The 15,981-nt window shown below is 40.2% G+C and overlaps 1 protein-coding gene across 1 annotated transcript in view; it reads left to right on the top strand.

The window, feature by feature from the left end:
• The first annotated feature begins 227 nt into the window (after positions 1-227).
• Positions 228-15,981, top strand: part of PPP3R1 (protein phosphatase 3 regulatory subunit B, alpha) — a 40,933-nt gene continuing 25,179 nt past the window's right edge. The window contains exon 1 of the mRNA XM_040599183.1: positions 228-472. Coding sequence (XP_040455117.1) covers positions 470-472 — 3 coding nt within the window. The 5' untranslated portion in view covers positions 228-469. The remainder of the gene's footprint in view (positions 473-15,981) is intronic.

The raw sequence follows: 15,981 nt of genomic DNA on the forward strand, positions 1-15,981 counted from the left end.
ACAGAGGGGACATCCTAGCAGCAGAGCCAAGGCCCCACAACTCTGCCTTCACAAAGGCTTCTCCCCCACCCCGTACCCCTGGGGAACCCCGCAGAGCAATCGAAACCACCCCCACAACTCCTCTGGCCGCCATTTTGTCCTGCCCGCCTCTGCCTTCCCTCCCCCGCCTCGCTGCCTGACGTCACGGCCGCGCCCCGCCCCCCGCGAGGGCGGTGCTCGGCGCGGCGGGTGCCCGGATGTGGGAGGCCCCGCCCCCGCTGCTGAGCGTTAGTGCCGCTCGCGCCCCCTCCCTCGTTCCCTGCGCGGCGTTGCGGGTCAGCGCGAGCCACTGCCGCAGTGAGGGGAGCCGGAGCCGGCGGCAGCGGTGGGCCCGGGGCACGGCGGCGGCGACGACGCCGAACGGGCACAGCGAGGCCGGGCTTCGGTGGATTGAACTGCGGGGGAGACGCCTGAACGCCCACCCGCCGCCATGGTGAGGACCCTCCTTCGCTTCCTCTCCCCGCGGAGCCCCCCGCTCCCGCCCCGTCGGAATATTCCAGACCGGGCCAAGCCGCGGGGGTGGGGGGCGAGGCAACAGCCCCGCGGCCCGGACCGGCGGCCGCCCCGCCTCGCTGCCGCTGCCCTGCCTCTGACCCGTCTCCTCCGCCTCCCGCCCCTCACCGTCCACGTCCTCCCGTGGGCGAGCGCCTCGCTGGGCTCTCCCCCTCCGCCCCCCCCTCCCCGGGCCACCGCGGTGGCCACCCCGCCTCTCCCCGGGGGCCGGCACGGCCCCCCGCTTCCCCTCCGCCGCCCACGGCCGCCGCCTCGGCCCCCCGCGCCCCGCTGCCTCCCCGCCTCCGCCCCCCGCCCCAGCAGCGCTTCGCGGGCCCGGCCCACCCCCCCCCCCCCCCGCCGCATCGCTCTCAGGCCCCCGCTCCCCTCACCCCCGCCCCCGGCGCGCCCCCCTTCCCCAGGCCGAGGGTTCGCGCTCCCCGGCCTGCGCTTCGGGTGCTCCCCGGCGGCGCCCTGAGCGAGCCCGGCGTTGTGGTAGCGGTGTCTTGCGAGGGTTGTTCTGCCCTCTCGGGGGGGTGCCCCCCTCCCCCCCGCGCCCGCCGTGCGGCGGCGTTTTGCTGTTCATGTGCAGACCGGAAAGCTATAATGCACGTAGCCCATGGCAGGGAGAGGGGGCACATAATGCATACGTTAACGGGGCCGGGTTCAGAGAGCTGACGCCTCAAATGGGATGGGGATGTGGGCTTTGAGGCTGCGGGGAGAAGGTAGGGCCATACGGGCAGGTGTGTGCATTTGGGTTGCTTTGCTTTTTAAATCATGATGGTTTAAATTTCCCTTCTACTGCCGTAAAATTCACCCGGAGATACAGTATGGAGTCCTGTAGTATTTTACGTCGACACTAGGGGTGTCTCCTGCTTTTCACCGCTGCCAAGAAATCAACGCCCTTTTTTAATAAACATTTATTTTAGCCTAAATTATCCAGTACCCTGGCTGCAGGAAGACTGGCAATATTTTGGTTTTACAGCGGAGAAATACAAGTGGTTTGAACTTTTTCGTTTTTAACCCTTTTTAAACAAGGTTTTTAAACAAGGCCAGCTGTTTATCACATTTCACGTCAGACCTCACAGGGCCTGGGAGCCAAAAATGGGTTTCCTTTTGTTTTTAAGCAGGGAATTGCAGTCGTTCTTCTGAAAAATAAAGTTATAGCAGAAACCAATGCGCCGTGCTCCTACTGTCTTAGTGTGTATGCTTTAATGTCTTGTTAAATGTGCATTTGGAGAAATACTTTGAAATGTCTACAGGTTTAGGTTTCAGCTGGGGACTAAACCAGCGTGTTTACTGAATGCCTTCATGCAGACTTGGAGTATGTTAAGACTGAGAAAAGAAGGCTTGTATTTTGTGAACAAGATATTAATGAAGTGGAGACTTCGAAAAAAGTTACGATTAAAAATTACACCATGGTTGCGATACCGCTAATTGCTGTCAATATATAGATGAACAGTGATCGCCTTCCATATGACAGTTGTGCTCATGCTGCCATTAGGTGGTGGTTCTGTGAAAGTTTTGTTCTCAAAGGCTTGCCTGACAAGATGTGCTAACATGCATGAAAGGAAAGAAAATGTTGTTTAACCATGATGTCCGTGTGTGTTAGTGGCTTGTAATGAACTTTCATGTATGATTAACTTCAGTTACTTTTTCTTGATTCTGCTGTAACTAAAATGGTCCTAGCATATTTTGATGGTATAATCATGACTGATTTTGTGTATGATCAGTTGCAATGTGTAAATGCAGATGCTAGGAAAAAGTTATGCTGGATGTTATGTCTGCCAGTAAAGGTGTTTGTTCGCGTAAGCAGTAACACCACCAGGAGAGTTGTCACCCTAGCTGTATCAGTACACTGGTTCTGATAACACCTGATCTTAGATGCCTTGTAGTCTGAAAACCAAGCTAAAACTAAACAGCTGGTAAACATTAAAAAACAAACCCCCAAACATTTCATTTCAGTTAATTTAGTTATTTTTACTGTCATTACCTTGTGGATTTTTCACTGAAGGAGTTGACTTTTAATGAAAGAGTAGACCTTGTTTCAACCTTTACTTTATTAAATAGAGCAATTCTTTTTCACAGTTTGGTGTAACATTTTTTCTGTGTTCTTACAGGGCCAGGGAGATGACAGTTACAGTGAAGAGAGATGAACGTATTGTTGTGTTCCTAGTAGGTAGCTTAAGATAACACATAAACGTCTAACGAGTCAAAGAATGTAGTTCTGGATGCTTTGGTATTAGCGAGTTCTAAAATAATCGATCAGGCAGAGCATAAGATGAGTCCATTACATAATGCTAGAAGTAATGTTGATAGGCTACTTCCGTCAGAGTTGACGTAGCAAGTTTTTCCTATGAGTAGTAATTTCTAGGAAAAGGTAAATAGCACAGATAGATGCTCTTCAACAAGTTTTGGGTTAGGGTAGATAAATCTGTTTTCTTGGTATGGTCTGTATTCTGGTTTATATCCAGCTCTTGAGATTTATAGTTGTAGGACAGAAGACAGAATTCCACAGGAGTCACCCAAACAGTGTTATGTAGTGCACCTATCCTCTTAGACTATTCAGATACTTTAACTTGTTTTACTTGAGTGGTGGTGCTTCTGGTGCATTTCTTCCAGCTGAAGCTGATCTAACAGTGTTTCTAAATCACTGAAGCAAAGAACTACCATAATATTTTTTGCAATAAAATCCTCAGAAGACCATTTTTAAACATTGCTTACTATTTAGCAGGGAGGAGGGTATTAAATAAGTTGGTTTTAGCTGAAGATGGCCCTAGTTTTACCATAACAAATAATAATCTCACCGCTATCATTACAGATATCTGAATAGTCTATTCAGTGTTGTAACAGGTGGCAGGAACTGAGAGGCACTTACATGGTCCATTTTACAGCTTACTGATGGTCTTCTGCAGGTGGAATGACTGAGGATTCAAACTGTGAAGCTCGTGTGTTGGTCTTAAGTATTTGGTAGGCTTATTTAAGCCAGTTTGTTTAATAGAAGTTTTTATTTTGGAAGTAATTTTCAGAGGAGTAGTTCAGAGGCCAGTTTGAATATGGAAGTTTATTTAACTCTGATCTACAGAGGAAGAATCATCCTGTTGATGAAGAGAGAAGAGACTTTAAAAAGCAATCCTGTGTCACTGTGTGGTAGAAGTAGAATTCTGTATTTTTGTGGTTAAACTATTAACAATAGGGAGGATTGGAAGTTGAGTACTTCAAGAGAAAATGGTTTGTGATGGGTATGCCTCAGGAACTTCAGAACCACCTCTCTTCTAAGGCATGTGGCCTAACACGAAAGGGGAAGCATTAAGGGATTGAGTTAATAACATGTAAATTGAGAGCTTATTCATATTTTAAAAGAGATGGGAATATCTTCTGTTGATCAGTGCTAGAAAAGGAGCCTTCAGTAATGCTGGTATTTCTGGGGGAAAAAATGAGGCAGAAATGCACATTTTAGTGACGGTTTCTCAATCTGCTTCTGCCTCCTTGTTTCCCTTCTTTTTGTATGTCAGAAAGACATACAAACTGATGTTGAGTTGTAGACCAGGCTGCTATGAGAAAATTATTTATCAGTTTTGATTGACATAATACATACTTTGAAGAAGAATCTAGCAACGAAGCTCTTAACAGCTTTCTTGTAGCTGGATGTTGAATCAGTGCTTGCCTGACAGTGTTGCAGAAAGAGTAGCTTTTTTAAATTGTAGGTGTGCTTAAATATTGTATTCTCCTACTGTAGTTCATAAATTACACTTGCATAAGATTTTCAGCATTGCTTTGATTTCCCTGCTAAAAAAAAAATTTTTGCTTTCCCTCCCCTTTTTTAACAAAACACAGCTAAACACAGGCAGTAAAGACAAATAAATCCTTATGGTAGTGGAGCATGAAAGTGTTAAGACTTTTTTGGTTTAGTTTCATGAAGTGGTGACCAAAAATTGTGTTCATAGGACAAACTTTTTGTAATTTGAGCTAATATATAACTTCTTGAAAGCAATTTGCTCTTGTTTTCCTTGCCCCTCCTCTTTCCTCCTGAGCCTGTTCTCCCAGCTTCGGGTAGTATCATTTGTGAACTTCTGACAGGAGAAAAATTTCACTGCACTGTTCTTTGTTGATTAGCAGCCAATTCATTTAGTGACACATTTCCCTGTTTTCTATCCTTTCCTTCTTCTGGCCTGTAGGTTTTTATCTTTTCCTAAGCTTGTTTATTCCTGTGTGTTTCCTATAGAAGGACCACAGGGGTAAAGCGGGCTGGCTGTTCCCACGCTTCCTACGTGCTAGTTCTTTGCCAGAATCATCATCAGAAATAGGCAAGGTGCTACTGTGTGATGTCCTTGTCACGATAAAGCTCCTCTGCTTCTGGGGGAGCAAGCATGGGAGGGATGGGGGAGTAAAGATTGAAGTGATGGGGAAGGAATGATGGGAGGAATGGGTCTACGTCAAAAGAGAGGAGTGAAAAGTGCTTATGCTTAAAGGTTACACAGCTGGAACCTTCTGAGCAGGGTATTGTAAGAAAATTAGTATTTTGTTTTACTTGCATGCCTCTGTTAATTAAAACAGAAAAAAGTTAGGACTCCTGGAAGCTGTAAGAATTTTATTGGCTGACTTTATTATATAAATTACTTAAACATGTTTTTTCTTTTCCAAAGACCGTAAGAGCTTGTCTTGCTGTGCTCTCGTGAAGCTGGTAAATATTGGCCTTGTTCTACAAATGAAAAAGTTTGAGGTCGTGGTGGGATAATAACTTATCCGAGGTCCTTTTTGTTGTTTAGAAGTTAACGTTAGTATGTGATGTAGGAAATGGATAATGTGTTTGTAGCTCTGAAAATAAGTAAGTCTTAACTGCTATAAATTTTGAGAATTTGGGGCTGATAAATTGTTTGAGTTGGTGCAGCCACTAGAAAACACATTGCGTGTGTCCGTTTGGCTTAAGGCATGTGATGGTGTGCAGCGGTTGAAAGCTTGGTCATACACTGCCTTTCAACATCGTTGTAGCATTGTGTTAGCCACTTAAAGTGACTTCTTCTAGAGATTAGACCTGGAAATGGGCCTTTTATATCTCATAAAAGCAATTCAGTTTCTTAGATGTCGTGGCTTAAACTGATCTTGACACCAGCACTTTGAGAAAGATCTGCTGCAAAGATTGCCTTAATGTGCTGAATGAAGTGGGACAGACTTGAATATGGACCAACATCTTTTAATCTGGACTAGATAAATTTTTCGGGGTACCAACTCAAGTATTTTGGGAATGTTTTCACTGCAGTTTCCCTGGATCAATGATCTTAAAAGACTTGAAATTTGTGATTTCTTAGTGATTTAAGTACGGGACTAGAAGCAATATATTCTGCTTGACGTATGATGTAGCTAGATTATTTTGGTCACTATGTGAAATACTATATTTCCTTAGTAATATTGAATATCGAGATGAGTTTAACCCAGGTTAAACTATGGCTTGTCTTCCTATACAGGTCTGTTCTACAGAATTGGAATGGCAAGTCTGTGGAGAGGTTTGTGTTTGGTGGTTTTTTTAAACTTGCAAGTGTTTCTAAGAATAAACCCCACATTTTTCAAGTGAAGTGATTTTTGGAGTGATAGTTCTTTTAAATAGGAAAATTTAATCTTGACATTTCATGTAACTTTCTAAATGTGTATCTTGAAAATTTTAATTTAGTAACTATTAGGCCTTTTCCACAAACAAAGACCATTAAAATGTTTTATATATCGCTTTTAGATTATACCTAGCACAGTCACAAGGACATTGGTACTTTAACTGCTTGGGAAAATTAGGTAGTTGGTGCAAAATGGGCTGGAGATGATAGCTGACTTGCTTGTAACTTGGCAGTCGGTTGGCCCTGCTATTGATACTCCATTCCACAATTAAGGAAGAATCCCTAGTGATATAAATAATCCTTAACTGCGTTAAAGAAGTCTCAGAAACCCTTGAAATGCTTTGGATTGAAGGATGGCATTCCTCATGAACTGCCAATAAAAATCTTGGCATCCAAGCTGTGAACAGGTTGTGCCAGTTAATACACTCAGGTGAATATTTGTGAAGTTGCTGTTGATGGACATTTTTTAACAAACTTAAGGCAAAAAAACGGAACTCCCCCAGTAAGCTGATACCATGCCTATTTTAAAAAGCTTATGCAGTCAGATTGAAGTTCACAAACACTTTAAATCATTGTCTAAGGTGAAGTAGGAATTAAAAAAACGTACCAAGACATTTGTTAGTTGAAGAACTTCAGTCAGCATTCAGGAGGGGCAGAGAGGAAGGAGTAGGGTCACAGATAGGAAGCCCGGAAAGGAGGGCCAGGGTTAATATGTTTCTGGGAAGAAACTCAGCTACTGGGAAAGTGGATTCAGCTGTGATTCTTACAAGAATATAATCCTCAGATCATCTTTAAATGCCGTGGAAATACTTGTCTTCCTCCAGTATATTTGTGACAAATGTGGAGGCTTTTTACCCTTTATTTTAAGCAGCTGGAAACTTGGGAAGGAAGACCTCTACTGCTTCTCTGTTATCCTGTGAATAGCTCCTCTATGTATATTTACCAGGTGTTTTGGGTTTTCTGTAATGGGTAGTAAAAGATAAAAAACAACTGTTGTTCCACTGCTGAACATGTAAGTTCTGAATAGCATCACTGAAGCTGAAAGAAGTCACTTGGAATTCTCTCTGCTCAATGATACTATGGCTAGCAGAGAGGACTGTTTTTTGAAATAGACTCCATGAATATGGCTTTACGCCTGAGCTTATGAAGGAGAACATGACTATGTACTTTGCTAGCATGATGACTGAACAGCTTTTTCAGTGTTGTATATGTAAGGATGTTCCCTTGGGCAAGTTTAGTTTAGTATTGAGCTGCTGCTTAACAGGCTTAGCACCTCGGTATCTGAGCAGTCACGGGTCCATTTTGTTGGTAACACCAAAGGAACACTTCAGATTTCCCAAATAAAAGTTTGATTGCATGTAGAGCTGCTAACAAGTCTAGAAAAAAGTCATGATAATCATGACAAATAGAAAATGTTTAAATGACAGTAACAAAAAGTGCAGTATAAATAGAGACTTGGTTTTTATATTTGACTTTAAGTAGGCTATCTTAGCACTCTAACCACTGTTCTTCATGGGGCATCTAGTGAAATATCTATACCTTGCTTAAACTTTTTCAGTGATTCTTAAAAAAAATGGTACTTTCCTGAAATATTTTATTGGTTTGGTTATTTTAATAATAAGATTAAAGCATTTGCATTGGGTGCTGCTGCTGTTAACTTTTTATTTCAGATAGTGCATTGAAAAGTCAGATTAGCGATAAGTGCAATTTACAAAATATGGAAGGTTAGAGAGTTTGAACTCATGTAGTTTTGAATGTTAGAGTGCAACTCTGGTGTTGGTGCAGCTGAGTTTGCCTGAGTTCGATCCGAAAAATTCTCTTTTGAGAGGCCTTGAAAAAACGAGCTAGAAGGTGGCCAGATTCCCTTCCTTGGTGAGACACCAAAAAGTTACATGAGTGAAAGACTAAAATTGAGGGGAAATAGAAGATGGTGATTTAAGATTAAGGCATTGTATGTAATGCTGTAGTAGTACTGTAATGCTCTGTAGTTGGGGACAGAGCAGCTGAAGATCCCGGAAGAACTGGTAAGAGTTGGTTTGAGCGAGAGTCAGTGGTTTTTAGTGATGGTTTTATCTTGGCTACTTTCTCAGAGGTGGTGTTTAGCCTATGCGTAGGGTCATAAATGTGTTGTGTAGTCAATTCATGTTACCTAGCATCGCACAAAGAATAGTTAAAATACTTTGCAAATCAAAGAACATTTTTAATTTTAGTTCATACTACAGACTGGTGTACGAACGTATGCATGTATGTTGCCTTTAAGGTTTCCAAGCAGTAAATGTAGCCTCTGAAGAGATAAGATGGGAAGTAGCAGAAAGATGGTAGCCTGTGGTTCTGTGGTCAAATTGTGTGTACATGCACAGTTGTCTCAGTCCTTGGGGGATGAATGCAGTTACTTGTGCTGAGTCTTGGACTAGAATCACTAGATTGACTGTGAGGCTCCAGAGTGACTGGTAATTATTACTGGAAGTCACCAAGGCTCTGCAGGGGTGCATCCACTTGACTTATTTTTGGGACCTGTGGAACCTATAAATAGCAGTAATTTTTCTAATGCTGCTTTGTGTGTACTTTTATGCTTGCTTTTATGTACGTTTACAACTCTGGAAAACTTACAGCTCTTCAGGACAGCTGGTTTTAATTTTACAGCGATTAATAAGCTTTGATTTCTGACAGGATGAAGGAATATTTTTTTTTTTAGCAAGTGCTATTAGTCTTTACCAAATACAATGCTAACATCTATAAGTAAATGAGATGTAAAATGTTTGAAGAGTTATCCAAAATATGGTTCTTTATAAGCTACTGAAACTTAGTTGGAATTCTAATTACTTTGAGTACCCTTTTATTAGTTTGTGGCAAAAGTGCGAGGTGTCTCTATGATACTCAATGTTAAATATTTGCATTCCTTTACATAAATACAAGAACCAAGTCAGTTCCTGCCCTAAAGAACTTAACATAAAATATTCTATCTTTTTAATTGCATTTGAATATTACTTCATATAAGCAACTCCCAAATGAAAATCACCTCAGCATTATGATTAAAAAAGAGTCAGTATTTTCTCCATGACACAGGTCGCGTAAAGAAAACAGTTTCAAGATTTTGGAATATTCCATAGCAGTGAAAATCTTAATTGAATGCAGTGTGGTAGTTTTCTGTCTTCTACTATGTTTCATTTTGCTTTCCTTTGATGGCAAGTCTGTGATAATGATACTCGGAAGACTTTGGAAATTTGCACTGCATCCTTTTCAGAAAAAAAAAAATCCTAATTTGCTGTAAATTAAGTATTCACTTAGAATGGAAGCTGGTAATGCCCAGAAGACCTGTTTAATGTTTTGTAAAATTCTTGATATTTTAATTACAATGCTTTTCATAGCTCTGTATTGGATCACAGTGCTGGTAGAGCCTGTTTTCAAACCTTATGACTCATCTTTATTCTTTGCTGGATTCTTCATGAGTCCTTGAGTGGCATAAAGTATCTCAATTTAATAGCTCTAAGTTCTGATGAAGTTTTTTTCTTTTGAAATAATAATAAAAAAGGCACTAAGTATTAAGATTAGCATTAACTATTAGAGATGGTTAACAATACTGGAATACAGTCTCTATTTTGCAGATTCTCTGTCTATGCAACAATTCCCCTTCTGTATGGTCTGCTTCTTGCTTCGATTTGCACATCTTGCCTAGTTCTGTCTGCATCTTTGCCTCCTTGGTTATCCTCGGTTCTGAGTTTGTGAAATCAAATCCCATTTTTGAACTGTCTTCTCTTTTCAGATGTGTCCTTGACACAGTTATTTGCAGTGTTCTTCAGTCTCTTTTGTGACAGACCCTGAATGACATTTTAGTAATTGTCTGCTTTCGTTTATGATTTTTTTTGTACTGTACTGTTTTCATCTTCTCTCTTCTTGTTCGGCAGCCATAAGATGCTTATCTGCTTTGTTTCAAACTTGGCTTTCCCTTTTTCATGCTAAGTGGCATTGAACTGTTTGTAAGTTTCTTAAATGGGAAGAAGGGTTGGTGATAACATCTATTTATGCAACCTGTTTCTGTGCTGTTACACCCTTTGATCAAGTAATGTATACTGACTGACCTGTGTGACTTCCTTAAATCTGTTTTAAGTCCTTGTGTTATAGCCCATGTGAATTGGCAGTATTTGCTGAATTGGCACTTAAACTTCCCTGCTCAAGGGTGTTTGAGTCTTTCAAACTGTTGGTAGACTTGTATGCCATAGAGCTGCATCAGCTTTCTTTTTCCTCTAGGCCTTCTCGGATCTATTAAAAAAATATCTGTATAACTGTTCCCAAACCCTTAACCTTTGCATTAACTCATTACTGAATACACTGTTAAAATCTAAAAACTTGAGATAATCAGTTGGTAGAGAAATATGAACTGGTCGCATTGTTCTTGGATATTTCCAACCTATTTCTGTGAACAGGGAATTATATTCAACTGTAGTATATAGCCTTGTGTACTATATATGATGCAGTATAATGTATTTTCTTAATTTCTAGAATGTATCTCTACTGTTTGCTTTCCCTCTTCAAATACCACTTGCAGCAGTACAGTGCATCTGTTATGTCGAACCCCTCTGAAAAAATGAAACCTTCTAAATTACTTCCTAACTGATACTGATCTCCCATTCTTTGCTTGCACAAGTTGGCGAGCAGTTTGTGGCAAGGAAACTTTACCAGATACGCTGGAAACAAATAACATCAATTTGTACATTTGTCGGTTACTGTCAGAGGATAACATGCTCCATTTCACTTCCAGCTAGGTTCTCACCTTTCATATTTGCCTCAGCCTGATAGATATGTGAGATATATCTGATCAGGCACAAGCAGGCCTGTAGCCATGTCTTACAGAAGTTAGAGAGTAGGTTTGTTTTTTCTACTGAGGGTTCTGTGGCTACTGTAGGTATTTTTCTGCTTTTGAAAAACCCTCTGCAAAGAGAAGTGTTATTACTCCTTTCTAAGGCTCGCAGTGTTGCTGAAGAGTAGTAGTATGAAACCTATCTAATGATTATCGGTTTTCTTCCTGTCTGTGGAGTCAGGGCGTTCAGTGTTATTTCTGATAATCTTGGTACAAGCAAAATAAGGAAGTTCAGAAACTTCAGAAGAGTGGGCTACTCTTCATTTTACTCGCTTTTTTGTATTTGGAGTGTTACAAATTATTTTTAAGTTAAGAGGTACAGTTTTTGATTCCGCAGATGTTGGTAACACGTGCCCTTAGCTCTTTGAAAATTATTCCGAAAATAAGTTTAAATTTGCAAGCATGGTAACAAATACTATACCTTCAAGTGACAGTAACTTCCACAACATACTGAAGCATGTTTTTTAAACAATGCAGAGAAAAGAAAGCCTACCTTTCACATCCCTCATCAATCTAGTGGCAAGAGTGCTTGATGGGAAGTATTACAGAGGATATAATTAACTTTTTGACTGTTGCTGTTAATTTTGGAGGGAGGTATTGAACCACCAATTAATTTGGCAGAGTTTTTTAATGGGATTGTTCTAGAGAACTGTTCGCTCAAGCTTCCCAGTTCTTTTTTGTTTCATTGTATCTGGAAGTGCTGAGAATTAAATTGGCATAATTGAAAGCAGCCTCATGAGAGTATATATATAGAAAATTGTATTTCAATATGGCTTTAGGTCAAGTTAATGTATTCTTGTAAAGTAACTGTTCTGTCCCTGTTTCTATGTAGGTCAGCCAGTGGTTAATTCTCAGTTTTGCTGGATAACTGTTTTATTGTTTTGTGTTGAAGTTTTGAATGTTGTCTGTTTTCTGGGAAGGTGCTTTGGACAAAACCTGTTTCATCTCCAAATTATTGCAGAGAAAGAAGAAACTGAAGGAGGCTTAATTGCCTAGTGAATCTTTTACCTGTAAAATGGGTGTTTGGACTCTTTTGGGGTAGTTTTGTCTTCATTCGACAGACTATAGGATGCTAAATGATAGTTTATGTATAATATCTTTTAATTACTGGCAAACACTCTGATTTTGTTCATAGTCCCTCCAGGTTCTCAGTGATGCTTGCATAATTTGGCTTAATGTTTTGAGTGAAGTTTTGGTTTTTTTGTTCTGTTATTTACTTTTCTAAATTTGAAGTTGTTACTCCACACAAGCATGACATGATTTACTGTTTGTTCTTGTTTTGGATTTTCCATGTTAACATTTGCCAATGAAGGGAAAAAAAATCCTTATTAATGAAGTGAGTAAATGAAAAAGATAAGTGGATGATATCCGATGTGTATCCATCAGTCTCCTGAAGAACAAGATCAGTATGCTTTGGGTTTAGTTTCCTTTTAGGTATCCCATTAAGTGTAAGTTGGTGTCATTTCTTTGTTATTAAGATGTTGACCCTTAACTGATACTTCCATGATGCTTTTAGTGATTGCTCTAATCTTCAGTCATGTTTTATGCTTCCTCCCATAAAGCTTTTGCACTATACTTACTTAAATTGTCCTCTTTGAAATGCTCTATAAAACTCTTCGGCTCCTTTTTTGTTATGCATAAAGATGTATATTTTGTTCTGTTTAAAATTTGTCATTAATGATTCTGTTGCCTTGCAGTCTCCTCTTCTACCTTGTTTTGTGCTTGGATTACAAATTTTCTGCTTGGATAGCGTGGTCTTGTTTTCATTTTCCCTAGTGTGGTCTCTCTGTGTAACAGCAGAGTCACAAGGTGAATTGATGGTGAACCTTTATTGCAGTTACCTTTAAAGTTGAGAAAGAAGGCTGCTGTGGTCTCTTCGCTTGAGTTTATTCAATTCCCTTAGCTAAAGAAGAGGCTTACATAGTAAACCTAGAAAGAGGTTTTGTAGGTGAAACAGTATGTTAACATAAGTGGAACAAATAAATTGGTATCCTGCAGATTTTTTTGACTCTTCCAGAAGCCATGGAGGACAAACCTGTCCTACCCCAAAGACTTCCTAATGTGAATTGTTAATTGCATCAGAACTTACTTTGATTTAGTGGTGGCAGAACTTTATTGTTCACCTACTGAAGGCTGAGTTGCTTTAGAATCTTTCTGGGAAACTACTTTCCTTGGCCTTTGGAGAATTAGTTACTCGTTTATGCTTTTAAAATTACAGGGTTCTGAGAATTTTCAAGAGTGATGCAAGCTTTAGAAATGCCAGCTCTGTAGTGATTACATAAGTAAACTGGGTCGTTGCTTCTAACAAGGAGTAGCTGGGAACTGCCAAAAGTGAAATTATCCAATATCATGCAGGGAATTGTACCTTAGCTCATAAAGTTAACACTTCTGTTCCTATGAATGGTTTTCTCTCAAGTTTTATTTACAGATTGCAGTGATGCAAGTTTTTTCCAGTGAGAGCTCTTATTTTGTATGAGAGGTTATGGTTTCTCATACATAAGAGGTTTTGTTTTTTTCAAATAACAAGATTTGTTAGTTTTTTAAATGTGGCACAGTCTTTTCACTGCCTCACCTTGTTTTTAAAACACTGCACTGTTTCTCTAGCACTGTTAATTATCTTATCTACCTGACATATTGCAAATTCCACCAGGGAGATAGTAAAATAGAATAGAGAACTTTTAGTATTCACATATATTACAGGTGCAACAATTGAGATAAGTGTAAAGCAATCCAGTTATCCTTTTGTTTTTATTCTGTCTACATCAAACTTGTGTAAGGTGATTTGTGGGGATAGACAGGGATCTAGTGAATGGTACAATCAATGTATGCTCTGACTTGGTGGCTCCTTTTCTCCTCCAAATTCAGGAAGAGGACTGCAGTAAAATCATGTTCCACTCTGATCATGCTTTCTTCTGAAGCAGCTTTACAAATTTTTCTTTGGTGTTTCTACTGGGTCCTTATGTCTCACTCTGGTGACAATTTTTTTTCTTGAAGACAACTTTAATTTATCTGCAAATGACTAGACAGTGTTGTGTGTCCGTATATGTAGGTGCAGGATTAAACCAAGTACTTCACTGTACCATCAAGGTTATACTCATTTAGACTTCCTGAAAGCTCTGTAATTGCAACTGGGTTCAGATTGGAAAAGCTATAGCATTTATGTATATGAATATAAATTGTAGAATCCCTACTACAATTGGACAGACTTTGCAGGTTGCTTTTCAGTCCTGAACACTTAGAATAAACCCATGCATTTCAAATTTTAATGTTTTGAATTTCATTTGAACATACATACTTTTTATTCCAATGTGTTCTGTAAGATTAATAAAGGTAAGGGATGTCTTAAGAGGATTTGGCCTTTATCTTTATTCTTACACTCTTGATTCCTTTAGTTTTCCTGTCTGGTGGAGGCTTTGGCAACAGTAGCTGTCTCTAATTTCAGGTTCGCTTCTTGCTTCAGTGGTTTAGGGCTTCCCTGTGATATCCTAGAATAGCTACTTGACTGTGAGATGGCCTTAAGCCATTAATATCTCATATTGGAGGAGACCCGTGGACAGTGGAGGATTTAAATAAAGCATAGCAGAAGTGACTGGCCAACTGCCAGCCAGAGGCCAAGTGGCTTCCCTGAAAATGACTGACGGAGCTTGAGCAGAGCCATGACTGGATTAGATGGTGACTAAGGAGTAAACTGCAGGCTTTTCCGAAGACTTGTGCAGTCTTTCTTGCATCCTGAGAGGCGAGGTGGTAGAACCTGATGTACGTATGAAGGGAAGAATCTTCTGAAGAATCATCCCTTCTCTTGTTATCGACAAACTGAATAAATGCATCCAAAATAAGGTTTTTGTAGTAAGACTTGTTCTTTTTTAAACGTGGTAGGGGGAATTATAACACTTACTCTGTGTACTTGCAAAGAACAACAGTGCCAGAATGCTGTAACAGCTTTAACCTGACTTGATCTCTACTGTAATCCCAAATCCAGCAATCCCCTTTGCCTTGGTTCATTATCTCTGATGTCTGCAATTTAAATGCCATGTTGAAGAATTAGGTATTAATCTTTTTTTGAGTTCCTCCAGCACTGAAGGTCACAGTGTTTTCTTTAGAGGCAGGATTAACAAATTTAGGCTGCTTTGGGGATAACACGTTTAAAACTTGAAATGTTCTGCTTCCAAAGGTAAGTTAAAACAAGCTGTAGTTTGTTTGTTTTTCTGTCAGTGCCCTTTTTTGTCTACAAAATGCTTGTAGCCTTCCTTGGTGATTGTGTTCAGGTGCGATACTGAGCTAGGATATTAACATCAGCTGTAAGACCTCTCTCTTCTACCTTTGTAGTTTCACCTTTGAGTTAAGATAACATATAAAAACTGAGAACTGATACGAGTTCAGTGGTTTATCAGAATTCTAGGAAAGCTTCCAAGAAGCGTAACTGAAAGTATTGGGCAAAAAGTTACTATAGCTTCAAGGGACAACGATTACACTCATCAGCAGGCATAGGGGAGAGCACAGTTCATGCTGTAGTTCCAGGATGGAGACTAACTGAAGATGGTGGAATGAAAGGCTGTCGGCAGCCTTATGTAGTTGGCCTTTAACAGCTAGGAATTGTAACAGGGATGCTGAGGAGCTGTGGGTGTATCATGTCTAGATAGTTGTATCCTCTTGAAAATCGTGGCTGCCAGAAAATGGGAAATGCCGCCACCTCCTCAAAGGAAACCATAAATTGACTGGACAAGTGTGTTAACTAAATAGAACTAAGGGTTTTTTTAATCCCAAATGAAATTTGTCTGCTTTCTCTAGGTGTTTTTTTTTAAAGATAAACCATTAGACGTTATAAAGCATTTGACACTTCAGTTACTACGTTATCTGGGCTATCAAAAACATGCCTCAGTTTTTTCAATTCTTGTAGATAATATTTGTTTATATGACTAAAAAGTAGAGGAGAGCAAGTTAGCAGTCCCTTGGCAAATTCAGAGTTGAAAAATGTGTATGTGTTTG

The sequence above is a fragment of the Falco naumanni genome, chromosome 6, assembly GCF_017639655.2.
Source record: "Falco naumanni isolate bFalNau1 chromosome 6, bFalNau1.pat, whole genome shotgun sequence".
NCBI classification, from domain to species: Eukaryota; Metazoa; Chordata; class Aves; order Falconiformes; family Falconidae; genus Falco; species Falco naumanni.